Genomic DNA, 27,876 nt, shown 5'->3' on the forward strand with positions numbered 1-27,876 from the left:
ATTGAGAGAATAGACCATACGCTCAGGTTTGACAGTCGGGTCCCCCAGATTCTCCGCTCCACTGCAGTGCATCCCCGCATTCCCTGTGCTCCGCCCCTGTCTCACGCAGCCTGAGCATCATCCAACCAACCCACAAATCTATCGAAGTGGCGACCTCCACTCTGTGAGAATGTCAGCGCTCACATGCATATTGTTAGATAAACAAACAGAAGCAGTGGATACATCACATCAGCAATTCATTCATGAGACTCAATCCCCCTATGGTTAGGCCCAAGGAAATAATTCCGATTATAGCCAAACATTACATAGCCAGAGCTTGTAAAGGGTTTATAACTCTCAGTAGTTATTGACTGTTCATCATTAGTTAATATAGGATAGTCTAGTTTATAAATCAATAATAAACATTGTTTGAAAAGGTGTCATAACTTGAATAGGCCTACACCATTCACAAACCCTTCATACAACCTTTGTATACACTTTATAAAAAGTATATTAATATTACAGTTATAAATGGAAGATTTTTTCTTTTGATTTATTCATGCACCAGTTGGTCCAAAAATAAATAGTTCTGCATTCCCCCTCAAGCAAAGTCACAAGTTGATTATGAACAGAAAAATCCATATGGTTAAAGAGACTCTCCATAACTTTTATATATTTTTAGCCAGTAGTTCTGAAAGCAGCGCCAATTGGGTCACTACAATAGGGTCCCTAAAAGTTGTGTACTAAGTCATCACGTAATTGCTCTCAAGCCCCTGCAGTTGTGCACAAAGACATGCACGCGCTTGGGGGCTCATCCCACAACCTCACAATGCTGTGCCGATCTGATCCTGCCTCCCACTTTAACCTTGCAACCTCATTGGACATCATTACACCTGCCAATCAACATTGTCCCTCAATGTTCGGTTGTCGCTAATTCCTTGTTGCTTGTTGTACAGATTATTATGGCAAGCAAGCGATTGTGAGGATGTCATTTTATACAATTTAAAAGTTATAGCCTAATTATATGTTTGCATTAAATGTCCTACTCCTTGAAAGTCGTGTAATGATTTGGATGGATTCATTATTTGATTTGGATGGATGGTTGACACAACAGAAAGGTACAGCAATATTTTCTTATCTAAAAAGTGGGTGAAAGTTTGAGGTATACATTTCTAGAGCGCATCAAAGTTCTGTGTGTGTTGTGTCGTGATTTCTGCCTAGTAAAAACCTTTGTTTTTTGCGCAATATATTCCAAATTTAAAACAAAATACACCAGCGACACCATTTAGGAGATACAGGTTGTGAGCAGTGTTTCTGATCGGCTTGACAATTGTCTTCTAATGTACACTGCTCAAAAAAATAAAGGGAACACTTAAACAACACAATGTAACTTCAAGTCAATCACACTTCTGTGAAATCAAACTGTCCACTTAGGAAGCAACACTGATTGACAATACATTTCACATGCTGTTGTGCAAATGGAATAGACAACAGGTGGAAATTATAGGCAATTAGCAAGACACCCCCAATAAAGGACTGGTTTTGCAGGTGGTGACCACAGACCACTTCTCAGTTCCAATGCTTCCTGGCTGATGTTTTGGTCACTTTTGAATGCTGGCGGTGCTTTCACTCTAGTGGTAGCATGAGACGGAGTCTACAACCCACACAAGTGGCTCAGGTAATGCAGCTCATCCAGGATGGCACATCAATGCGAGCTGTGGCAAGAAGATTTGCTGTGTCTGTCAGCGTAGTGTCCAGAGTATGGAGGCGCTACCAGGAGACAGGCCAGTACATCAGGAGACGTGGAGAAGGCCGTAGGAGGGCAACAACCCAGCAGCAGGACTGCTACCTCCGCCTTTGTGCAAGGAGGAGCAGGAGGAGCACTGCCAGAGCCCTGCAAAATAACCTCCAGCAGGCCACAAATGTGCATGTGTCTGCTCAAACGGTCAGAAACAGACTCCATGAGGGTGGTATGAGGGCCCGACGTCCACAGGTGGGGGTTCTGCTTACAGGCCAACACCGTGCAGGACGTTTGGCATTTGCCAGAGAATACCAAGATTGGCAAATTCGCCACTGGCGCCCTGTGTTCTTCACAGATGAAAGCAGGTTCACACTGAGCACGTGACAGACGTGACAGAGTCTAGAGACGCCGTGGAGAACGTTCTGCTGCCTGCAACATCCTCCAGCATGACCGGTTTGGAGGTGGGTCAGTCATGGTGTGGGGTGGCATTTCTTTGGGGGACCGCACAGCCCTCCATGTGCTCGCCAGAGGTAGCCTGACTGCCATTAGGTACCGAGATGAGATCCTCAGACCCCTTGTGAGACCATATGCTGGTGCGGTTGGCCCTGGGTTCCTCCTAATGCAAGACAATGCTAGACCTCATGTGGCTGGAGTGTGTCAGCAGTTCCTGCAAGAGGAAGGCATTGATGCTATGGACTGGCCCGCCCGTTCCCCAGACCTGAATCCAATTGAGCACATCTGGGACATCATGTCTCGCTCCATCCACCAACGCCACGTTGCACCACAGACTGTCCAGGAGTCTTTACTGAAGACTTATCTCTTCAGTAGGTCATATGATTGAGTGTAGTCTGGCCCAGGAGTGTGAAGGTGAACGGAAAGGCTGGAGCAACGAACAGCCCTTGCTGTCTCTGCCGGGCCGGTTCCCCTCTCCACTGGGGTTCTCTGCCTCTAACCCTGTTGCAGGGGCTGAGTCACTGGCTTGCTGGTGCTCTTTCATGCCGTCCCTGGGAGGGGTGCGTCACTTGAGTGGGTTGAGTTACTGACGTGATCTTCCTGTCTGGGTTGGCGCCCCCCCCCTTGGTTTGTGCTGTGGTGGAGACCTCTGTGGGCTATACTCGGCCTTGTCTCAGGATTGTAAGTTGGTGGTTGGGGATATCCCTCTAGTGGTGCGGGGGCTGTGCTTTGGCGGAGTGGGTGGGGTTATATCCTTCCTGTTTGGCCCTGTCCGGGGGTTTCTTCGGATGGGGCCACAGTGTCTCCGGACCGCTCCTGTCTCAGCCTCCAGTATTTATGCTGCAGTAGTTTATGTGTCGGGGGGCTGGGGTTAGTTGGTTATACCTGGAGTACTTCTCCTGTCTTATCCAGTGTCCTGTGTGAATTTAAGTATGCTCTCTCTAATTCTCTCGTTCTCTCTTTCTCTCTGAGAACCTGAGCCCTAGGACCATACGTCAGGACTACCGGGCATGATGACACCTTGCTGTCCCCAGTCCGCCTGGCCTTGCTGCTATTCCAGTTTCAACTGTTCTGCCTGCGGCTACGAAACCCCTACCTGTCCCAGACCTGCTGTTTTCAACTCTTTAATGATCGGCTATGAAAAGCCAACTGAGAGACCTGAGCCCTAGGACCATACGTCGGGACTACCGGCCGTGGTGACTCCTTGCTGTCCCCAGTCCGCCTGGCCTTGCTGCTATTCCAGTTTAAACTGTTCTGCCTGCGGTTATGGAACCCCTACCTGTCCCAGACCTGCTGTTTTAAACTCTAATGATCGGCTATGAAAAGCCAACTGAGATTTATTCCTGATTATTATTTGACCATGCTTGTCACTTATGAACATTTTTGAACATCTTGGCATGGTTCTGTTATAATCTCCACCCGGCACAGCCAGAAGAGGACTGGCCACCCCTCATAGCCTGGTTCCTCTCTAGGTTTCTTCCTAGGTTTTGCCTTTCTAGGGAGTTTTTCCTAGCCACCGTGCTTCTACACCTGCATTACTAGCTGTTTGGGGTTTTAGGCTGGGTTTCTGTACAGCACTTCGAGATATTAGCTGATGTAAGAAGGGCTATATAAAATAAAATTGATTGATTGATTGATTGATTGGCGGATGCTTTAGTCCAGGTCTGGGAGGAGATCCCTCAGGAGACCATCCGCCACCTCATCAGGAGCATGGCCAGGTGTTGTAGGGAGGTCATACAGGCACGTGGAGGCCACACACACTACTGAGCCTCATTTTGACTTGTTTTAAGGACATTACATCAAAGTTGGATCAGCCTGTAGTGTGGTTTTCCACTTTAATTTTGAGGGTGACTCCAAATCCAGACGTCCATGGGTTGATAAATTTGATTTCCATTGATAATTTTTGTGTGATTTTGTTGTCAGCACATTCAACTATGTAAAGAAAAAAGTATTTCATAAGATTATTTCATTCATTCAGATCTAGGATGTGTTATTTTAGTGTTCCCTTAATTTATTTGAGCAGTGTATTTGTCTGGCTAAAATTGCATCTTTAGCACACATCATTTTCTGCTTGGTTTCCAGAGAAATGTAGCCTATTGAAAGAGAGAAATGAAACAACTACCGAGGTCTAACAGATCTTACTTATAATTTCAAATGGATTCTAATTTATGATGCATGTATTTGATCGATGTATTCAATATATTTTCGCTGTTATCAAAATAACTAATGGTAAGTGCATGTAGCCAGGCAATCCCACTCGCTTCCAAGCATGTGCTCACTAGGAACGAGCACGTATCTCATGCACTAAATGATGCCAGGTAAAAATGTAAGGATTATGTGCCTTTCTCCTCAGGGAGAGGACTGCATATGGTTTATTCTGCATGTACAGTGGGGGAAAAAAGTATTTAGTCAGCCACCAATTGTGCAAGTTCTCCCACTTAAAAAGATGAGAGAGGCCTGTAATTTTCATCATAGGTACACGTCAACTGTGACAGACAAATTGAGATTTTTTTTCTCCAGAAAATCACATTGTAGGATTTTTTATGAATTTATTTGCAAATTATGGTGGAAAATAAGTATTTGGTCACCTACAAACAAGCAAGATTTCTGGCTCTCACAGACCTGTAACTTCTTCTTTAAGAGGCTCCTCTGTCCTCCACTAGTTACCTGTATTAATGGCACCTGTTTGAACTTGTTATCAGTATAAAAGACACCTGTCCACAACCTCAAACAGTCACACTCCAAACTCCACTATGGCCAAGACCAAAGAGCTGTCAAAGGACACCAGAAACACAATTGACCACTGATAATCTCCCTCGATCTGGGGCTCCACGCAAGATCTCACCCCGTGGGGTCAAAATGATCACAAGAACGGTGAGCAAAAATCCCAGAACCACACGGGGGGACCTAGTGAATGACCTGCAGAGAGCTGGGACCAAAGTAACAAAGCCTACCATCAGTAACACACTACGCCGCCAGGGACTCAAATCCTGCAGTGCCAGACGTGTCCCCCTGCTTAAGCCAGTACATGTCCAGGCCCATCTGAAGTTTGCTAGAGTGCATTTGGATGATCCAGAAGAGGATTGGGAGAATGTCATATGGTCAGATGAAACAAAAATATAACTTTTTAGTAAAAACTCAACTCGTCGTGTTTGGAGGACAAAGAATGCTGAGTTGCATCCAAAGAACACCATACCTACTGTGAAGCATGGGGGTGGAAACATCATGCTTTGGGGCTGTTTTTCTGCAAAGGGACCAGGACGACTGATCCGTGTAAAGGAAAGAATGAATGGGGCCATGTATAGTGATATTTTGAGTGAAAACCTCCTTCCATCAGCAAGGGCATTGAAGATGAAACGTGGCTGGGTCTTTCAGCATGACAATGATCCCAAACACACCGCCCGGGCAACGAAGGAGTGGCCTAGCCAGTCTCCAGATCTCAATCCCATAGAAAATCTTTGGAGGGAGTTGAAAGTCCGTGTTGCCCAGCGACAGCCCCAAAACATCACTGCTCTAGAGATCTGCATGGAGGAATGAACCAAAATACCAGCAACAGTGTGTGAAAACCTTGTGAAGACTTACAGAAAACGTTTGACCTGTGTCATTGCCAACAAAGGGTATATAACAAAGTATTGAGAAACTTTTGTTATTGACCAAATACTTATTTTCCACCATAATTTGCAAATAAATTCATAAAAAATCCTACAATGTGATTTTCTGGATTATTTTTCCTCATTTTGTCTGTCATAGTTGACGTGTACCTATGATGAAAATGACAGGCCTCTCCCATCTTTTTAAGTGGGAGAACTTGCACAATTGGTGGCTGACTAAATACTTTTTTCCCCCACTGTATGAGCCATACATCAAGTCCAAAACGGGAGGTTGAAAAAATAACTAGGTTGTTTTCAATCGTCTGGAATGCCTCTAAGTGTGGTGTGGTGACAAATATTTTTTTTTCACTTGAAATGTCAATTAGGAACCCTATACTTAATACCATGATTCTAAGTTATAATACTTTAACTAGATGGGGGGGTCATGGCAAGCACTGTGAGGTACAGGTAACTGCCAAAATAAAGGAAAAACCAACACACAGTGTCTTAAGAGGGCGTTGGGCCACCACGAGCCGCCAGAACAGCTTCAATGCGCCTTGGCATAGATTCTAGTGTCTGGAACTCTATTGGAGGGATGCGATACCATTCTTCCATGAAAAATTCCATCATTTGGTGTTTTGTAGATGGTGGTGGAAAACACTGTCTGTCGCCGCTCCACAATCTCCCATAAGTGTTCAATTGGGTTGAGATCTGGTGACTGAGACACACACACACACACACACCCTTTAAACCCCCTATGCTCCTTTGAGACCCCTCTTTCAAACTCATTGAGATCTCTTCTTCTAGCCAAGGTAGCAAAAATAATGGGAAACTGGGCATTTGCATACATGACCCTAACTATGCATGATGGATGTTAATTGCTTAATTAACTTAGGAACCACACCTGTGTGGAAGCCCCTGCTTTCGATATACTTTGTATCCTTCATATATTCAAGTGTTTCCTTTATCTGAATCTACCATTTACCCGACTGCGACTAAGGGCATGCACCAATGATCTCTGTCAGCAGAGGGAGCTGTTTTATCATGCATTCACAAAAATATGCCTCACCTTCTTTAAAATGTGTCAGGTAGGTCTATACCAGCGGTCTACAACAGGTCGATCGCCAAACAATTCTGAAAGTACATGCAATGTTCAAGTGTTCCACCGCAAACGGTCATACATAAATCTCACAAGTATCCGCAAGCTCCCAGCTACTATCTAATCAACGCAACATTTACATTATCCCACCCATGGTTAGCAAACACTTTCCCCATAACCTTATCAATTAAATGTTAACTGCAAAGTAGGCTTACCTAGCAGAAGTATATAATGAGTAATAAGTATATCGTTTGTATCTATTATTTGCTAACTTTGCCATGAAATGCGCAGCAGCAGTACAGAACCATTGCTAGACCAGCACATTAGATGGCACATTCCCCACTGGCTAGATGCGCAAAGAAAGGGCCAGATGCACAATTAAAGGGGAATTACACATAAAATTGACTTCTGGTGTGATTTAAGCATTGACATGGAATCAGAACATCCAATTTCGTTGTTTCTCTATGAACAATTGTAATTTTGAGTGAAAAACAAAAAACATCTAAAACCAGGAAATCATAATTTGGGAAAATATAAAACAGAATTTGGGGAAATAATTACATATTTTATAGGGCCCCCCTTAGAGTTGTTTATTAACCATTATTTTACCAGGTATATTGACAGAAAACAGTGCACTACCTTCTCTTGTACAACAAGGACCCGGAGAAGAGTTGCAGGGGAGATGAGAAGAGAAGAATGTGCCTATTTGAAAGCTAGAAAAATAATTAGTAGCTCGCGACATGTTTGATATTTTAAAAGTAGCTGTCATTCAAGAACAGGATGGAGACTCCTGGTATACTGTGCCTACGTCTTCATTTACAGTCAACATGCCTTCTGTCTAGCATACCACCACCAAATCTATTTACAGCAAATAACCAAGAGAAAACATGGGGGGAAATAAGGGCAAAGGACTAATTTAATAAAATGTTATATTTATTGCTAATAAAATCAACGGATCAAACAAAATCAATTCCGAAATCACCAGTACCTCATAATCTCACCATAATCAAATAAAATCATCTGGTTATTATTAGATAATTACATTGGGAAAATCAAGATGATTCCATTAGCATTGCCTACAGTAAGCATTCTTATTGTCATTAGTACAAAACTATGTATAACATAGCCAGATCTAGGTGAGAAAATCAAGTGGTTCCATCAGACCACTATCATTGTAACCAAATTCCTTTTTTCTACACCCATGAAAAACAACATAGCAGAGGATTTGTTCACATTATACTGGGAGCCATATTGATGTGTGAAGACTGCATGGATAGCAAACTTCATTGCAAATGCACACACCCATGAATGTTAATGTCAAGTCATGACACCTAAAAGTACCAGTCACAATATAATAAGTTGAAGGATATTTGAGGACATTCCACATTTAATTATGCCCTTCAGATAAAACATGTCATTGATATTAAACACTATGGAAATGTTAATTAAACAAAGAGCAGGGTGCATAAACTGGCTATGTTGTATGTAAAAAGTCACTCTATTCTTGATTCATAAAGTAATGGAGTTAAACAAAGCCACTGACCAACACTCATTGCAAGGTTTCCCGGACACAGATTAAGCCTAATCCTGGACTAAAAACTGATTTAGGAGAAGGGTGGAGTACCTGTTTATATAAAATGATATAAACAGTAACAAAACCCATAAATCCACTTTCATAGACCACCAAACCGATACAAACACACAGGCATTCACACAAACACACACTGAGTTGCACCCTCTCACATGCACACTTGTAAATGTGTTTTAATCTGGTGCTTCAAACTACAACACATTCTGAGCATAACCGGTTGTGACAGAGAGAGGGCTTATCTTCAGTCTTCACTGACGGCTACAGTACAGCAGCTCCTTCTCAAACCCCGGTCGGGAATAACATCATGCCACGGAGCTGGGCTTCATCTCTGGCTCCAGTATGTGTAGGTTGGAAATCAATGTGATTTATGATATATCCCACTGCCTAACTCTTCCATTCCTTCCCCAAAGACGAACCATTCTTTCAGTACTCTATAGAACATTACAACAATGACATAAAGAAAGATTAGAATCAAGAAAATAAAACACAACATAACCATCAGTCTCTGTAAACATAAATCAAAGCAGATCTACATATGATTGACGTGTATTAACCCAGGGGTCCCCAAATACATTCAGCAGTGGGCCGATTTTTACTTGAGCGGATGGTCGGGGGGGCCGGAACAATTGACCGCAAGAATCCCAAACAGAGATACTATTTGACAAAAACAGAATAATTTCAAACCTTGATTACACTGGGATACGATCACATATGCCTCTCTATTTATTAGTGGGAATACTTGGCAATGGATTTCCTAAATTAAAATCACTTTGAGCTGATTTGACAGTATTTTATGTCCCGTGGGCCGCCTATTGGGGAACCCTGCATTAACCCCTTACCAATACTGGCCCTCCAGCTCTTTTTCCAGCTCCATTTTCCCTTAGGGGATGGATATTGACACCCTCCTGTTGGGGAATAGTTGCATTGTTCTCGTTCCCACAAATAGATTTGAGTGGGATTCGGTCTCTGAAAATATGATTTACTCATTGTTTTTTATATTGTCAGTTTTGGAAGGGAGCCAGCTGAAGTGATATCGTTCACGGGGAGTCAGAAGGTCCACGTCAAGTTTCTTCTGTTCTTTCTCACTGGCAACGGTCCTATACCCCAGCAAAGACATGGCGCCCTTACACACCTCCTGGATGTGCCTTACCTTGCCATGGGGCAAAGTAGTACGCCAAGCCTGAGAGACGTCTGCTGCGTTGCGGGAGGTGATTTGGAAGGCCTCCTTCTTGGTGCCCTTGCCCTTACCGTGGGTGACCTTATAGATCCACTCCTGTAGCGACTGTGTCATCTCCAGCCCCACAAACTGATACATAGAGTCGATCTCTGTCAGGGGGTCTCTCACCATGTCCTCGTAGCGTACCATCTTGTAACGTCCACGTAGAAAGTCTGGGGGTTTGAGCATGGCCCTCTCGTGGATGCGGACGTGGCTTCGGCATATCTCCTGCATGACGCGGTACTGTGTGTCAACCACCTTGGTGTTGCCTTCCTCCAGGACCAGGGCATTGTCCTTCACTAGGGCTTTGGCTGACTGCTCCCTGGAGCGTGCCACGGCCCGCGGGTCTCTCACCAGGTGGATGATGCGCAGGTCCAGAGTGGGGTCCTGCAGGAGAGGGTACAGGGAGTCCAGCTCAAAGAAGCGCACCTCTTTGAGCACCACATGGCTGTAGGTCTGACAGGCCTCTTCTGCCCCCTGCAGGCCAGGCCTGTCACACTTCCGCTTGCACTCCGTCTCGTTGCTGAAGAGGTGGCGAGGTGTGAGCTGGCAGGCAGGTGGAGAGCACAGGGCACGGCTGTGGCTCCACATAAAGAGGGCTGACATGTTGTGCTGGGCCGGAGTGTAGGCATCCATGACAGACATGTCACACTGGAAGACGCTGCGCATCAGGTCCCTCACCGCCATGCGCAGCGCCCGGGCTCCAGGCATCTGCAGAGTGGTCCACACATGCCACGATGGCTCCATCAGGTAGAAGACAGACGGGTGCTGGCTGAACACCTGGCCCAGGAAGGAGGATCCAGACCGCCATGAGGACAGCAGGAGCACGTGGACCTTGCCCTGGGAGGGAGGGCTACCACAAGGGAGGAGCCGGATGTACCATCCAAACAGCAGCACCACGGCCACTCCCTGCAGAAGCAGCAGGAACACCATGGCCGGTGGCGTCAGTCTGAAGCGCGGCATGCTGGAGACTCTCTGTGTGAGCTGCTGGGAATTTATAGGAGAGCGAGAGGGCGAGAGAGCAAGAGAGAGAGAATAAGGGGAGGCATATTAAGAGTTTAATTCCAAAACGCTATACATACATTTTCAGAAATGTTGGTAAATTAGCTTTTATTGTTCCAAAAAATTATTAAAAGAGATGTGTGTTTTTCACTAATCATGGCATGGGGTTGTTTAATGACACACATGTAGTTGTTTAAAATCTATCACTTGATGCATTCATTTAAGAGAGACAAATAATCATGTTTTTTAGCAAAATGCTATATATCTGCCTCACTTTCAGAGAAATAAGTTGTACTGCTAGGTTTTACACAGTCAAATGTAACAAATAACGCATTTTTTTATAAAGGAATGTACAAATGAAACATTTGTTACATCAATATTTAAAAAAACTTTTATTTTAAATAATCCAATACAGTAATATGAGATCTGTATGTAAAACATTCACATTTTAGTCATTTAACATATTCTCTTATCCAGATTGACTAACAGTATGGTCGATCTTCAAGGTATTCCTAGTCGATCACCAAACATTTCTGTAGAAAAGCCAACGATAAAGCCATGCGCTGCTTTTTTTAAATGTGTATTCGTTTTGCGCTGTTGGTTGGAAGTGCACTTGATTCAGAAGTCCTGCACGCCGGGTAGGCAGGGTTCACATTTTGAACCATTTAATATTTAATTTGTCTGGAAGGACAAACTCACGGCGGGACGTGATAGATATATTGCGCTGGCCAATCGGAAAGCTCAAATCACCGTTCCTACATTACCAGTGTACCACAACCCCGCAGCACAATTTGATACTAGCCTACATGAGATTTCATTAAGTTAATTTTTGTAATTTATTTTACCACCAATTTCGTGATATCCAATTGGTAGTTACAGTCTTGTCCCATTGCTGCAACTCCCGTACAGACTCGGGAGAGGCGAAGGTCGAGAGCCATGAGTCCTCTGAAACACGACCCCGCCAAGCCGCACTGCTTCTTGACACACTGCTCGCTTAACTCTGAAGCCAGCCGCACCAACGTGTCGGAGGAAACACCGTACAGCGTGCATGCGCCCGGCCCTCGCTAGAGTCCCAGCTGGCCAAACCCGGACGACGCTGGGCCAATTATGCGCCGCCTCATGGGTCTCCCGGTTGCGGCCGGCTGCGACACAGCCCGGGATCAAACCCGGGTCTGTAGTGAAGCCTCTAGCACTGCCTTAAACATAAAACGTGCTTCTCCCTTCTTCCACTCGTGCTGCAGCTGCAATGAATGAGTAGCCAAATGTATTGATAGGCCTGCGTTTTTATTATTAGCAACGCGTTGTGTCTATTTTAATATAGAGGAATATTTCACTTTCTCTGGTCATGGAAACAACATGAATTTGTGCATGAGGCAGAAATAATGCAATGCAACTCAAGTTTCACCACCAGGCGAAATCACTTAAACAAATCGGGCAGAGTTAAAACCTAGGCAACAGTAACAAATATTACATTGGAAACTGTTGGAATACCCACCCATATGACCATTGGCCGCGTGGTGGTCGTAGATATAATTTCATATCAATATAATATATACATAAATTATGTACAAAATGACCAAGTGAGACCTGGATGGCAAGACAAAATCAACGTGACATATTCATGTAAGAAATTGTCCAATTTCAAACTCTTGGAGACATGGTGGACAAATGGTGAATCCAATACAATTCTCTGCTCAGTAATAGATTACCAGTATCTCCCCCCTACTAGGTGCCTTAACATGTTCCATACCAATGTATCTCAGAGAGCTGATGTTGTGACGAGACTCGATGAAATGCCCAGCCACAGGGTTTCTCTGATCAGTAGTCCTGATATTACTCCTGTGTCCTGCTATGCGTTGTAAGAGCTTGTTTCATTTTTCCTACATAGCATCAACCACAAATACACTTGATAAAGGTACACCACATTTTTTTGTGGAACACGTGATTATACCTGAATCTTAATGGCCTTGCCCGTAATGGGGTGATTGAACGTTGTGCATTTGTTCGTAAAGTTACACTGGCCACATCTGTAATTACAGTCCGGCACATTGTCTAGGAAAGTGCTAAATGGTTGCCGTGGAAGATCAGACCTCACCACCATTTGACTGATGTTGGGGCCGCGTCTGAAGACATCCCGCTTGGTTTCTTTAGACGTCTTTTCCAGTTGTGGGTCAGTGCTCAATATGTGCCAGCGTTTTTTTAATGATGTGGTCGAACTGTTTGCCTAGTGGGGAGTATTGAAGAAAGCATTGGACTCGTTGGTCAGGGAGGCGGGGTGGTTTGGGAGTTAAGATGTCATCCTGGGTCATATTTTTGTAACGGTCCCGTCCATCATGCAGCCAATCCTCTGGTTAACCCCACTGTCTGAAGCGCTCATCCAGACAGTGAGGTTTTTTGTTATAGTCACTGTGTACTACAGATCCTGCGTATGCGACTGTATTGGCTGATAGGGTGGCTCTTTTTCAGGGGTGTAGGGTTGAAGCCATCTCTGCATAACAGGGAATTCCCGTTTGTTGGCTTCCTGTATAGGTCCGAGCTAAAGCCACCCCCTCCTTCCTTATCAAAATGTCCAGAAAACTTGTTTCATGCACATCAAAGGTGAACGTGAATTTCAGATGTTCTCTGCTTCTATTGATGAAGGAGTGAAATTTATGAAGTTCCTGTGCTGTGCCCTGGAATAGAAGGAATCAATGAACACTGGCATAGCACTCACCCCCGCAAGGCGAGGGGCCCACAAGCTTTGGGACCAGGGCCACCCGGAGGTCAGGTCCCCCAGATAGTATATGAACACATCATAAGCCATGATTTAATTAAAACTGCAAAACCTTCTCTCAGGCTCATGACAAAATGTGAAGTATAGCAGGAAATTAGCTCAGGGATTCTGAAAGTCAGGACAATCCTTGTCCGGCAGGGAAACTTTATTTTTATAGTAAAAACAATGGATTATGTTGCATTATTTGAGCTTAAAATGTACATTTAGGGGAATTTTATAAGGGAAAACTATTTTCTAAATACTTTCAGTATTATTAATTTCCATGTAGGCTCTATGCCCAGAAATGCCCTTGTCTGGAGCAAAGGATCCCAATGACAAACTCTCCAAAAAAAAGTGTTTAAAATTCTAAAAACTGGTAAAATGTGATATTAACTGAAAAATGATTTATGTACTTTCTTGCAATAGCCCTCTGTGAATTTAAATAATATTTCTCTCAAAACATTGATTCCTAAAAGATGTGTCCGGAGATTTGGTTTACACCGTCAAATTTGTCTAAAATCCTAAATTAATCAGGTATGAGCAGGGCCAGCTATCCAATAAGGACCCCTTATTCAAGGAGCCCTTATTCATGTCCTCATTACAACAATATTGGAATCACTTATGGTCACTCACAACCATAAACTGTTAACTCCCTCTGCCTGATTTTCAAATGAATCATTTTCCATATTGTACAAATGTTTGTATTTAACTTTTAATTTTAGAGGCAAAAATAAGTCAGTTTTGAGTATCTGTTGTCAACTCCGTCAGTTGCTTTTCAACTCCGTCACTGATTGCTCACCCCCTTAAGATCATTTTTTTTGTCAATATTCAGATAAAATATTGTAATCACTATTCTGCAAAATATGCTTAAACAATTGAAGTATTTGCTGTGCTAGACCTAAGGGATAATGTTTGGACAATTAATAGACACTGCAGTAAATAAAACCTAATAAAAATGTGTCCGTTTTGTCCAGGCCCAGACTACACAGACCGGTGCGCCATAGCCAATCAGAGTTACAGTAGGCCTATATGCAAATAAACCATTTTCCACATGGGCCTGTATCATTCACTTTGAACTGGACTGTGTTTACAGGCAGTAGCAACAGTGTGACTTTAGACCATTAGAAAGCATTCGCCAAAAGCCACAAAATACACCTGAAGGGATTTCTGCAAATATGTAAATACCACAGGAGTCCTCTTACATTTGGGTACTTTACAGTCCTATTGCTCAAACAAACATTAACAGGTAGGCAATCTCTCCCTCACTAAGATCAACAACTAATGTTATCCAGAGCGAGATGAGCTAAAAATCTAATGAGGCAAGAGTAGATAAACTCTTGCAAACTTTTTCAGCTTGTAGTTGGCCGTCAAAATTGCACTGATAAACGATGGGGAATAGTAGCCTGTTTGACCTTCTGCAGCTTGCCTGCCAATGCATGCTTGTCCCAATCCACGTTTTGACAACAATGGGAACTCCCTGCCCGCCCATTTGAACGATGCCAAATACATTTGATTGACAACTAAGAGATATGCATGAATTTCAAGCACAGATTCAACTACAAAGACCAGGGAGCTTTTCGAAACCTTCATAAAGAAGGGGAGTGATTGGTAGATGGGTAACAATAACAAATCAGACATTGAATATCTTTTTAAGCATGGTCAAGTTAATAATTATGCAGGATGAGGATGATGTATTAAACCCCCCAGACACATCACTTAATCATGCATGAGAGCACCAGCTGTTCCGGACGACTGTGTGATCACGCTCTCCGTAGCCGATGTGAGCAAGACCTTTAAACAGGTCAACATTCACAAGGTCGCAGGGCCAGACGGATTACCAGGCCATGTACTCAGAGCATGCGCGAACCAACTGGCAAGTGTCTTCACTGACATTTTCAACCTCTCCCTGACAGAGTCTGTAATACCCACGTTTCAAGCAGACCACCATAGTCCCTGTGCCCAAGAATGCGAAGGTAACCTGCCTAAATGACTACCGCCCGGAGCTTTGAAAGGCTGGTCATGGCTCACATCAACTCCATCATCCTGGAAACCCTAGATCCACTCCAATTCACATACCGCTTCAACAGATCCACAGATGACACCTCAGATGGTAATGCGCCGTCGCAACCTTCGCTCTCTCTCTCCCGCTACTCTCTCCTCTTCCATCCTATCATCTCTTCGCTCTGCTCAATCCTTCTCCCTCCAATCTCCTGATTCTGACTCCTCAACCCTCCTCTCCTCCCTTTCTGCATCCTTTGACTCTCTATGTCCCCTATCCTCCCGGCCGGCTCGGTCCTTCCCCTCCTGCTCCGTGGCTTGGCGACTCATTGCGAGCTCACAGAACAGGGCTCCGGGCAGCCGAGCGGAAATGGAGGAAAACTAGACTCCCTGCGGACCTGGCAATTTTTCACTCCCTCCTCTCTACATTTTCTTCCTCTGTTTCTGCTGCTAAAGCCACTTTCTACCACTCTAAATTCTAAGCATCTGCCTCTAACCCTAGGAAGCTCTTTGCCACCTTCTCCTCCCTGCTGAATCCTCCTCCCCCCTCCCTCCTCCCTCTCTGTGGATGACTTCGTCAACCATTTTGAAAAGAAGGTTGACGACATCCGATCCTCGCCGAACAGTGCCGGAGAAGATGGCTGCCGTTTTACAGCCCTCTAACCAATTGTACTATTATGTGTGTTTTTCCGCGTTATTTGTAATTTATTTTGTACATAATGTTTCTGCCATTGTCTCTTATAACCAAAAAGAGCTTCTGGATATCAGGACAGCGATTACTCACCTCGTATTGGACGAAGATTTTTTCTTCAACGAGGCGGCCGCGAAGGATATCATACAGACACCCGACAAGGCCCAAATCCCTGTCATTCGCATGAGGAAGAGACGGAGATATCGTGGACGTAGGTCGGGGTGCCTTGTAAGGATCCGACGGCGAGCGAGTAAACTGCCGCTCCCATCAATCCTATTAGCCAATCTTCAATCATTGGAGAACAAATTGGATGACCTAAGATTACGGTTTTCCTACCAACGGGACATTAAAAACTGTAATATATTATGTTTCAAGCAGACCACCATAGTCCCCGTGCCCAAGGACTCTAAGATAACCTGCCTAAATGACTACCGACCCGTAGCACTGACGTCTGTAGCCATGAAGTGCTTTGAAAGGCTGGTCATGGCTCACATCAACAGCATTATCCCAGAAACCCTAGACCCACTCCAATTTGCATACCGCCCCAACAGATCCACAGATGATGCAATCTCTATTGCACTCCACACTGCCCTTTCCCACCTGGACAAAAGGAACATCTATGTGAGAATGCTGTTCATTGGCTACAGCTCAGCGTTCAACACCACAGTGCCCACAAAGCTCATCACTAAGCTAAGGACGCTGGGACTAAACACCTCCCTCTGCAACTGGATCCTGGACTTCCTGACGGGCCGCCCCCAGGTGGTAAGGGTAGGCAACAACACATATGCCACGCTGATCCTCAACACCGGGGCCCCTCAGGGGTGCGTTCTTAGTCCCCTCCTGTACTCCCTGTTCACCCACGACTGTGTGGCCAAGCACGACTCCAACACCATCATTAAGTTTGCTGACGACACAACAGTGATAGGGCCTGATCACCGACAACGATGAGATAGCCTATAGGGAGGAGGTCAGAGACCTGGCAGTGTGGTGCCAGGACAACAACCTCTCCCTCAATGTGAGCATGATAAAGGAGATGATCGTAGACAACAGGAAAAGGAGGGCCGAACAGGCCTCCATTAACATCAACGGGGCTGTAGTGGAGGGTGTCGAGAGTTTCAAGTTCCTTGGTGTCCACATCACCAACAAACTATCATGGTCCAAACACACCAAGACAGTCGTGAAGAGGGCACGACAACACCTTTTCCCCCTCAGGAGACAAAAAAGATTTGGCATGGGTCCCCAGATCCTCAAAAATGTCTACAGCTGCACCATCGAGAGTATCCTGACCGGTTGCATCCCCGCCTGGTACGGCAACTGCTCAGCATCCGACCATAAGGCGCTACAGAGGGTAGTGCGTACAGCCCAGTACATCACTGGGGCCAAGCTTCCTCCCATCCAGGACCTATATACTTGGCGGTGTCAGAGGAAGGTCCAAAAAAATTGTCACCCAAGTCATAGACTGTTCTCTCTGCTACCGCACGGCAAGCGGTACCGGAGCACCAAGTCTAGGTCCAAAAGGCTCCTTAACAGCTTCTACCCCCAAGATATAAGACTGCTGAACTATTTGTTTTTACACTATTTGTTTTTACACTGCTGCTACTCGCTGTTTATTATCTATGCATAGTCACTTACCCCAACCTACATGTACAAACTACCTCAACTAACCTGTACCCCCGCATATTGACTCGGTACCCGTACCCCCTGTATATAGCCTTGTTATTGTTATGTAATTTTATTGTGTTACTTTTTATTTTTTACTTTAGTTTATTTTAGTAAATATTTTCTTAACTATTTATTGAACTGCATTGTTGGTTAAGGGCTTGTAAGTAAGCATTTCACGGTAAGGTCTACACCTGTTGTATTCGGCACATGTGACAAATAAAATGTGATTTGATGTGATACAGTCATCCTTCTGGACTGAGCTGCAGGAAAGGAAGGAAACTGCTCAGGGATGTCACCAGCCATTGAACTACAGAGTTCAATGGCTGTGAAGGGAGAAAACTGACGATGGATCAACAACATTGTAGTTACTCCACAATAATGACCTACATAAGAGTGAAAAGAAGAATAAAAATATATATAATAAATATTCCAAAACATGCATATGTATGCAACAAGGTATTACTGAAAGAAAAAAACACAGCAAAGGAATAGATTTATGGGCCTAAATGCAAAACCTGCTTCAATCTGCTTTACCCACCAGACACTGGGAGAGGAATTCACCTTTCAGCAGGACAATAACCTACAACACAAGGCCAAATCTACACGGGAGTTGCTTACCAAGAAGACAGTTAATGTTCCTGAGTGGCCAAGTTACAGTTTTGACTTAAATCTGCTTGAAAATCTATGGCAAACCTTGAAACATGCTGACTAGAATAATGGGCAAATATTGCACAATCCATGTGTGCAAAGCTCTTAGAAATGTACCCAAGAAGACTCACAGCTGTAATCGCTGCCAAAGGTGTTTCTATCATGTATTGACTCAGGGGGGTGAATACTTATCTAATCAAGGTATATCAGTGTTTTATTTTTCATTAATTTCAAAATAAAATGTTAGAATTGTTTCTTCTACTTTGACATTAAAGTATTTTGTGTAGATCAATAACAAACAAACAAAAACGCTATTTAATTAATTTCTATTCACTTTGTAACGCAACAAGATGTGAAAAAATCCAAGGGGGGGGGTTGAATACTTGGCTATTCAGTGGATACCCACTGTATAGCCAAGTCACTGGAGGAGAGCAGATGATTTCCAGTTTGTAAAACACAGCTGGGATACTGTACTTTCTGTATAGGAATTGCATAATGCTTTTCATCTGAAATGAGAGCTGAAGTAGAATCTGTTCTCTCTTTCTGTTCTGCACTTCAGCCTATTATATGAAAGAGAGAAATCTCAGAGGCATTGTCAGCAGCCAGTAGATGCCACTGTTGTCTATCTAATGGATGATTTAGCACAAGCCATCTTTCTTCTTAAGTTTTGCAACTGAATTTCACACATGCAGACAAACATATTTCAAACATTTTTCAAAATTACAATCTTAAAGCATGTCAAAACATGAACATGAGATAAAGACCAACTGCTGTAGAACAATGAGACAACAATGACCAATTAACCCTTCTGGAACACTGTAGGCTACCTACTGTACGGAACGAGCTGGAGGAGTTACAGTCGGACTAATTCTCCTCACCTGCTATAAGGGACGGGGAGAATCACATCATGCCTGTGTGTGTGTATGTGTGTGAAACAGATTGGGGATGAGTGAGGAAAACCAGTTGGTTGATTTAGATATGCTGATCTGCTCCTACCTCTGTAATATAAGTATAATTCTCTGCATTATAAAGGCCTCTTTTTTCCTCCGTTTTTTTAGTGGTGGAAAAAGTACCCAATTGTCATAATTGAGCAAAAGTAAAAGATACCTTAATAGAAATTGACTAAAGTAAAAGTGAAAGTCAGCCAGTAAAATACTACTTGAGTATTTGGTTTTATATATACACTTAAGTATCAAAAGTAAATGTAGTTGTTAAAATACACTTAAGTATCAAAAGTTAAACTAAAAGTACAAATCATTTCAAATTCCTTATATTAAGCAAACTAGACAGCACAATTTTCTTGTTATTTTTTAAATTTACGGATAGCCAGGGGCACTCTCCGACACTCAGAAATAATTTACAAACGAAGCATGTGTTTAGTGAGTCCACCAGATCAGGCAGTAGGGATGACCAGGGACGTTCTCTTGATAAGTGCATGAATTGGACCATTTTCCTGTCCTGCTAAGCATTCAAAATGTAATGAGAACTTTTGGGTGTCAGGGAAAATGTATGGAGTAAAAAGTACATTATTTTCTTTAGAAATTTAGTGAAGTAAAAGTAAAAGAAAAATATAAATAGTCAAGTACTGATACCCCAAAAAACTACTTTAAAGTATTTTTGCTTAAGTACTTTACACCACTTTAATTCTCCCTGTTGTGTAAGGCGCTTTCATCCTCTGATGTTTTCTCAGTAGAGATTAACATTGAGAAGAATGGGGATATGTAGCCGACTATTCCTAAAGCTTAGAGTAGGGGATAGATCCCAGCTGAGGTGATCTATGGGAGCATACTATAATTTGGGTGCTTATTGGACAACCCCTGACAGGATCTCCACACAAAAGACCCCTTAGGGCAGGGTTTCCCAAACTCGGTCCTGGGGCCCCCCCTGGGTGCACGTATGCGTTTTTGCCCTAGCATTACACAGCTGATTTAAATAATCAAAGCTTGATGATGAGTTGGTTATTTGTAGTGCTAGGGCAAAAAAGAAAACCGAGTTTGGGAAACACTGCCTTATGGTTTACATAAACAAGGGGTTCAGCTAGTGTTGACATCATGGAACATGCTACTAAAAACACACACATGCACACACACAAATACTATATTTTGGCAGTAGGCGGCAGGAACGAGTAGGCGGCAGGAAAACTTTAGTGAACTATACAGGTCATATTTTCAAAGAATACTTATAAAGAAGCAGATCAGCCAATGACTGACATAACAGGACGCACAACTAAAGTAAGTATTTGCTCCTTATATGTATTCTTTGTAAATATAACCTGTTCACTAAAGTTTTCCTGCATCATACTGGCCGCCTACTTGTTTTCCAAGTTTAGCAGAAAACAATTATTTGGTAGTGCCCTAAAATGTAGCAGGCTGGATACATGATGTTAACATTTTCCAGGTACAGATCTCTGCAATGGCAGAGTATGTGGAGAACATTTTCATTGCTAGGTGGAAACTGTGGGGTGGGGGTGCTAACTGTCAATGTTTTCCTGTTTACTGCACCCCCTGGGTGCTCTGGTCTCTAATGGGAATGTGTAGTGCAGCACAGTTTTTTACAGTAAACTAAATAGGAAGTAGTCTACTCTGTATGAATCGATATTTGGATTTATTATTCAGATGATTATTCTAGTTATGAAGACTGCAGGTCTGAAATGACTGCTCTGAGCTGAGATAAAGTAACCAGTGATACTGATTTGGCAGGAACAAATCATGTGTGGTTCCTTAATCTTGAAAAATATAATCCAGAGTGAATTGAAATATAGAGTTAATGTGAATTATGTATGTTTCTGTGCAATAACTAACCCAAAATGCAAACCTGTCTGCTATGTAATGGTTGTACAGTCGTCTCAAATAAAACTATGAAGGATCTCAGCGTTACTCTGGACCCTGGTCTCTTTTTTGACGAACATATCATGAATATTTCAAGGACAGCTTTTTTCCAACTTCGTAACATTGCATAAATCAGAAACTTTTTGTCCAAAAATTATGCAGAAAAGCTAATCCATGCTTTTGTCACTTCTAGATTAGACTACTGCAATGCTCTACTCTCCAGCTACGCAGATAAAGCACTAAATAAACTTCAGTTAGTGCTAAACATGGCTGCTAGAATCTTGACTAGAACCAAAAAAAGATATGTTAAGGCTAGGGCTGATTTCAACAAGCCTACAAAGCATTACATGGGCTTGCTCCTACCTATCTCTCCAATTTGGTCCTGCCGTACATACCTACACGTACACTACGGTCACAAGACGCAGGCCTCCTTATTGTCCCTAGAATTTCTAAGAAAACAGCTGGAGGCAGGGCTTTCTCCTACAGAGCTACATTTTTATGGAATGGTCTGTCTATCCATGTGAGAGACGCAGACTCGGTCTCGACCTTTAAGTCTTTCCTGAAGATTAATCTCTTCAGTAGGTCCTATGATTGAGTCGTGGTCAAAAGTTTTGAGAATGACAAGTATTGATCTTCACAAAGTTCGCTGCTTCAGTGTTATGAGATATTTTAGTCAGCCTTTGACACTTATGGAATGCTTGTAATTATACTTCAGTACTGAAGTATAATTACAAGCATTCCATAAGTGTCAAAGGCTTTTATTGACAATTACATTACGTTTATGCAAAGAGGTAATATTTGCAGTGTTGACCCTTCTTTTTCAAGACCCCTGCAATCCGCCCTGGCATGCTGTCAATTAACTTCTGGGCCACATCCTGACTGATGGCAGCCCATTCTTGCATAATCAATGCTTGGAGTTTGTCAGAATTTGTGGGATTTTTTTTGTCCACCCGCCTCTTGAGGATCGACCACAAGTTCTCAATGGGATTAAGGTCTGGGGAGTTCCCTGGCCATAGACCCAAAATATTGATGTTTTGTTCCCCGAGCCACTTAGTTATCACTTTTGCCTTATGGCAAGGTGCTCCATCATGCTGGAAAAGGCATTGGTCGTCACCAAACTGTTCTTGGATGGTTGGGAGAAGTTGCTCTCGGAGGATGTGTTGGTACCATTCTTTATTCATGGCTGTGTTCTTAGGCAAAATTGTGAGTGAGCCCACTCCCTTGGCTGAGAAGCAACCCCACATATGAATGGTCTCAGGATGCTTTACTGTTGGCATGACACAGGACTGATGGTAGCGCTCACCTTGTCTTCTCCGGACAAGGTGTTTTCCGGATGCCCCAAACAATCGGAAAGGGGATTCATCAGAGAAAATGGCTTTACCCCAGTCCTCAGCAGTCCAATCCCTGTACCTTTTGCAGAATATCAGTCTGTCCCTGATGTTTTTCCTGGAGAGAAGTGGCTTCTTTGCTGCCCTTCTTGACACCAGGCCATCCTCCAAAAGTATTCGCCTCACTGTGCGTGCAGATGCACTCACACCTGCCTGCTGCCATTCCTGAGCAAGCTCTGCACTGGTGGTGCCCCGATCCCGCAGCTGAATCAACTTTAGGAGACGGTCCTGGCGCTTGCTGGACTTTCTTGGGTGCCCTGATGCCTTCTTCACAACAATTGAACCTCTCTCCTTGAAGTTTTTGATGATCCGATAAATGGTTGATTTAGGTGCAATCTTACTAACAGCAATAGCCTTGCCTGTGAAGCCCTTTTTGTGCAAAGCAATGATGATGGCATGTGTTTCCTTGCAGGTAACCATGGTTAAAAGAGGAAGAACAATGATTTCAAGCACCACCCTCCTTTAAAAAAATTCCAGTCTGTTATTCTAACTCAATCAGCATGACAGAGTGATCTCCAGCCTTATCCTCGTCAACACTCTCACCTGTGTTAACAAGAGAATCAATGACATGATGGCAGCTGGTCCTTTTGTGGCAGGGCTGAAATGCAGTGGAAATGTTTTTTGGGGATTAAGTTCATTTTCATGGCAAAGAGGGACTTTGCAATTAATTGCAATTCATCTGATCAATCTTCATGACATTCTGGAGTATATGCAAATTGCCATCATCGAAACTGAGGCAGCAGACTTTGTGAAAATTAGTATGTGTGTCATTCTCAAAACTTTTGACCATGACTGTAGTCTGGCTCAGCGGTGCGAAGGTGAATGGCAAGGCACTGGAGTGATGAACCGCCCTTGCCGTCTCTGCCTGGCGGGCTCCCCTCTCTCTACTGGGATTCTCTACCTCTGACCATATTACGGGGGCTGAGTCACTGGTTTACTCGTGCTCCTCCATGCCGTCCCTAGGAAGGGTGCGTCACTTGCGTGGGTTGAGTCACTGACGTGAACTTCCTGTCCGGATTTGCGCCCCCTCGGGCTCGTGCGATGGAGGAGATCTTCGAGGGCTATACTCAGCCTTGTCTCAAGGTAGTAAGTTCGTGGCAAAGTGGGTGGGGTTATATCCTGCCTGGTTGGCCCTGTCTGGGGGTATCGTCGGACGGGGCCACAGTCTCCCCTGACCCCCCGTCTCTATGCTGCAATAGTCTATGTGCTTGGGGGCTAGGGTCAGTCTGTTATATCTGGTGTCCTTCTCCTGTCTTATCGGGTGTCCTGTGTGAATTTAAGTATGCTCCCTCTAATTCTCTCTCTCTCCCTCCCCTACCGGAGGACCTGAGCCCTAGGACCATGCCTCAGGACTACCTGGCCTGATGACTCCTGGCTGTCCCCAGTTCACCTGGTCGTGCTGCTGCTCCAGCTTCAACAGTTCTGCCTGCGGCTATGGAACACTGACCTGTTCACCAGACGTGCTACCTTGTCCCGGACCTGCTGTTTTTGACTCTCTCTCTACCGCATCTGCTGTCTCGACCTCTGAATGCTCGGCTATGAAAAGCCAACTGACATTTAATCCTGAGGTACTGACCTGTTGCACCCTCTACAACCATTGTGATTATTATTTGACCCTGCTGGTAATCTATGAACATCTTGAAAAACGATCTGGTCTTAATGGCCATATACTCTTATAATCTCCACCCGGCACAAACAGAAGAGAACTGTCCACCCCTCAGAGCCTGGTTCCTCTCTAGGTTTCTTCCTAGGTTCCTGCCTTTCTAGAGAGTTTTTCCTAGCCACCATGCTTCTACATCTGCTTTGCTTGCTGTTTGGGGTTTTAGGTAAAATTAATCAAGAATAGTCTACATTTAGGACATGTTAACGTCATTTCTATGGAACATATGCCTATATAATAATAAATGTACTATATATATGTATTTATACATAATAATACATAAAACATAATAATTATTTAGATAGGCCTCGTAGCTCTACTTTTCTAACCCAAATTAAGTTTTTTAAAGTAATGTGCTGAAATTGAATGGAACACTCACCTACAGTGGCCTAAATTAAGCCATCTGTAGCGGTGCAATCCATAGCTTCGGACTATCTAATATCATACAGAACTACATACCAGACAACTGACAACTGCAGACGAACACTGATGCAAACAGCGATTGGTAACAGTGACCCACAGAAACATAAAACAATGTCCCCAATTATACAATGGGTGGATCTAATCCTTAATGCTGATTGGTTAAAACCGCATTCCAGCCAGTCTCTATTCCACAAATTGCCACCTGCTAAATCTATGACATTAAAATGCCTATTTACTCTGTTCCATCTGACTGTGCAATCCACTGTCTTATCAGCCCAGCCAGACAATTTATAAACTTGATCTCCACTATAAAAAGCATCTAGACATTATCTCACATTTCTTTTAGACTAACATTTAGTTTTCAACCGCGGAGATTTGTATAAACCTTGCTGTCTGTCTGGCCTGACATTTGCTAAATTGTTTCAATATTCAAATTCGATCTCCTGCTGTCCCATTGTAATGAACTTTTCAGGAGTCGGGAGGAGACAGACAGGCAGCGTTTATCAGCCAGTTGAAATCATGAATCAGCTGGCATCATTTTTATGGATATATACCCCAAATATATCAATTGAAAAAAGGTCAAACGAAACGCAGCTAATTTTCAGTCTTTCCAGCTTCAGTTTGAAGTGATTGTGTTACTGTAGCTGTGTTGTTGGCTAGCTCCTCTGAACAACAGTGTCATGACGAGAGAGCACATTTTCTATGCCAGGCGAAATCGCGCCTCATTGTCTCATTGTTATGGATGTATCCAAATAAATGTCACTAGAAAACAGCTTAAACAAATGCATCTGCTTTGCTTTTATTCTGGCTGCACTTTTTGACGTGACTGTAAGTTAGCCGTAATTGGCTAGCTAGCAAACAAGGGACGAGAAAGTTGCCAGCCAATATGGCAATGGAACATTTAGAACGAACGACTGGGTCGCGTCCATAGATATAGACCAAAAAGACTGAACCACTGGGTCGCGTCTCTAGCAACCCTAGATTTGTGTCAAAACTATATATTGTGGAAGGATGAAATAGTATTAATAAATTAATCAAAATAATGTTTTTTATGAAAATATGTCAATCATTATTTGAATATGTTGGTAACCCCTTGTATAAAAGTGATAATGCCAGTGTTTGGAGGATATATTGGCACGGTTTGCCGGCCCTCGACGAACTAACAACACCGGTGCCAATATATCCTCCAAACACCGGCTTCTCGGGTATTATCACTTAAAATGAGCTCTTTTCGGAGCTGCTCAGGCAACGTTGTTAATTTTTGCTGGAATACCTTACCTTCTCCGGTGTGTTGCTGGTCGACGAGACCCCAATGAGTGAGGAGAGCTCTGAAACGTACTGTTATATTACGTTCACGGTCTTTAGACGAACATCCACTGTCTTCAGAGTGTTAGTTTGCGTAGCCTACAAAGAGTTTTGAGACGTGGCCATGAAAGAGGTGCGCCTGGCAGTGCAGACTGGTCTCATAAACTAGACATAACATAGTAAACGTAAATCCGGGATATAGACATTAGTGTGATGTGTTTTGTTTGGTATGGTTATAGAAGACAAAGGGTTACTTAAAATAGGTTGGTTGGTCAAGGCAGATGGGTGGGCGTATAACGTGAACATCTAGCAACCCAAAGGTTGTGAGTTCAAATCTCATCACGGACAACTTTAGCATTTTAGCTACTTTGCAATTACTTAGCATGTTAGCCCTAACCCTAACCTTAACCCTTTTAGCTAACCCTTCCCCTAACCCTTTTAGCTAACCCCTCCCCTAACCTTAACCCTACCCTTAACTCCTTGCCACCTAGATAACGTTAGCAACAACAAATTGGAATTCGTAATATATCATACGTTTCACAAATTTGTAACATATTGTACATATTGCAAATTTCTAACATATGGTACGAATTAAATTTCGTAACCTATCATACGAATTGTAATTCCTAACATATCATAAGGAATGGATGATGGATGTTCACAAATTAATACATACCATGTGAAACATAACATATAATGCAAAAAATAAAGTCCTATGAAACCTGATGCAAATGTTATGCTATACCAAACATTATAGTCCTATGTTATACAGGGGTAACTTGGAGTCAGCTTTTTCTCTCACACATATTGCCGCAAACTTTTGGCCCTTACCTAAAGCAGACTGAGCCCGCTATGGGAATCCGCTGCGCTGTACAAAGTGGCGTGCTCCCTTAAAGCAACCATACTAAATGGAGTGTCTCAGATTTACGTACAGAATCATATGAAATGTTTTGAGACCCCGTTGGGCAGTGGGATGGACAGGGGACAGCAGGGTTGAGAGGGGTGGCATAGGAATCTTGAACTTAAAACCCTTTTCAAGTAAACTTTCATGGGTTGGAAAGGCAGTGAGTAAAGAGAAGTGAGCTCATAGAGATCCTATTAAATTACTGCGTGACCTTTTAGATGATGGCCTAATTGACTTTCATCAGGGGGTTATTGGGCTCAGTAGGCCTAATATCCGCCAAAAACATTTGTTATTTAATAACTAATAACCATGAAATAAAATAAAACGTTTGGACCACTTTGTTACTGCCTGTTTGGAATTCACAAATCACAATATGCTACTGAGGCGCATTATTTGCATAGCCTTGGGCACAGGCATCAGATAGGCTATGTAAACTTTATAGGATGGTTACTCACAGATTAATATTATTCTGATCATGGACAGGTTCATTATTACTTATTTTGGACACTTGATTGATAAGTTTCAACTAACTTCCACAATATAATCCACCGTCACAAAGGATGCATTTGGTTCCTGATCACTTGAGACTCACATCCTGTGCTGCTCATTGTTTGGAAGATGGGAAATAAAGCATATCAGGCTATTATTGAGTTAAAAACCTCTCTTAACTACACACAGTTCTCTAGTGGTGACATTTAACATTTTTATATTGAGCAGAAAGTTAATGAAGAAGAGTGTTTTATTGAGCTATAGTGGGTGGGACTGTTGCTGAACTGGCCAAGCTAAATGAGCTAACACATTGGTACTGGACCAGAATGACAGAGAAATAATGACAGTATGTTTGTGTCCCTGAAAGAGAAAGAGAGAGAGATTTTGTCCTCCTCCACTGCCCACAAAATGAGGTGGAAACTGAGCTGCACTTCCTCCTTCCAAATGTATGACCACA

At 43.3% G+C, this 27,876-nt stretch overlaps 1 protein-coding gene across 1 annotated transcript; it reads right to left on the reverse strand.

Moving 5' to 3' along the window:
* Nucleotides 1–7,784: 7,784 nt before the first annotated feature.
* On the reverse strand, nucleotides 7,785–26,110 carry chst6 (carbohydrate sulfotransferase 6). Its single transcript, XM_084171409.1, has 2 exons — nucleotides 26,000–26,110; nucleotides 7,785–10,656 (listed from the first exon to the last, which is right to left on the reverse strand). Exon 2 carries the CDS (start codon nucleotides 10,630–10,632, stop codon nucleotides 9,433–9,435), a length of 1,200 nt encoding a protein of 399 aa, XP_084027535.1. The 5' UTR covers nucleotides 10,633–10,656; nucleotides 26,000–26,110; the 3' UTR covers nucleotides 7,785–9,432.
* Nucleotides 26,111–27,876: the final 1,766 nt, after the last annotated feature.

Source organism: Coregonus lavaretus (genome assembly GCF_964263955.1).
Source record: "Coregonus lavaretus genome assembly, chromosome: 11".
NCBI classification, from domain to species: Eukaryota; Metazoa; Chordata; class Actinopteri; order Salmoniformes; family Salmonidae; genus Coregonus; species Coregonus lavaretus.

Excerpts from the sequence above, each read along its gene's own strand:
- chst6 (XM_084171409.1), bottom strand. The coding sequence starts at position 10,632 with ATGCCGCGCTTCAGACTGACGCCACCGGCCATGGTGTTCCTGCTGCTT.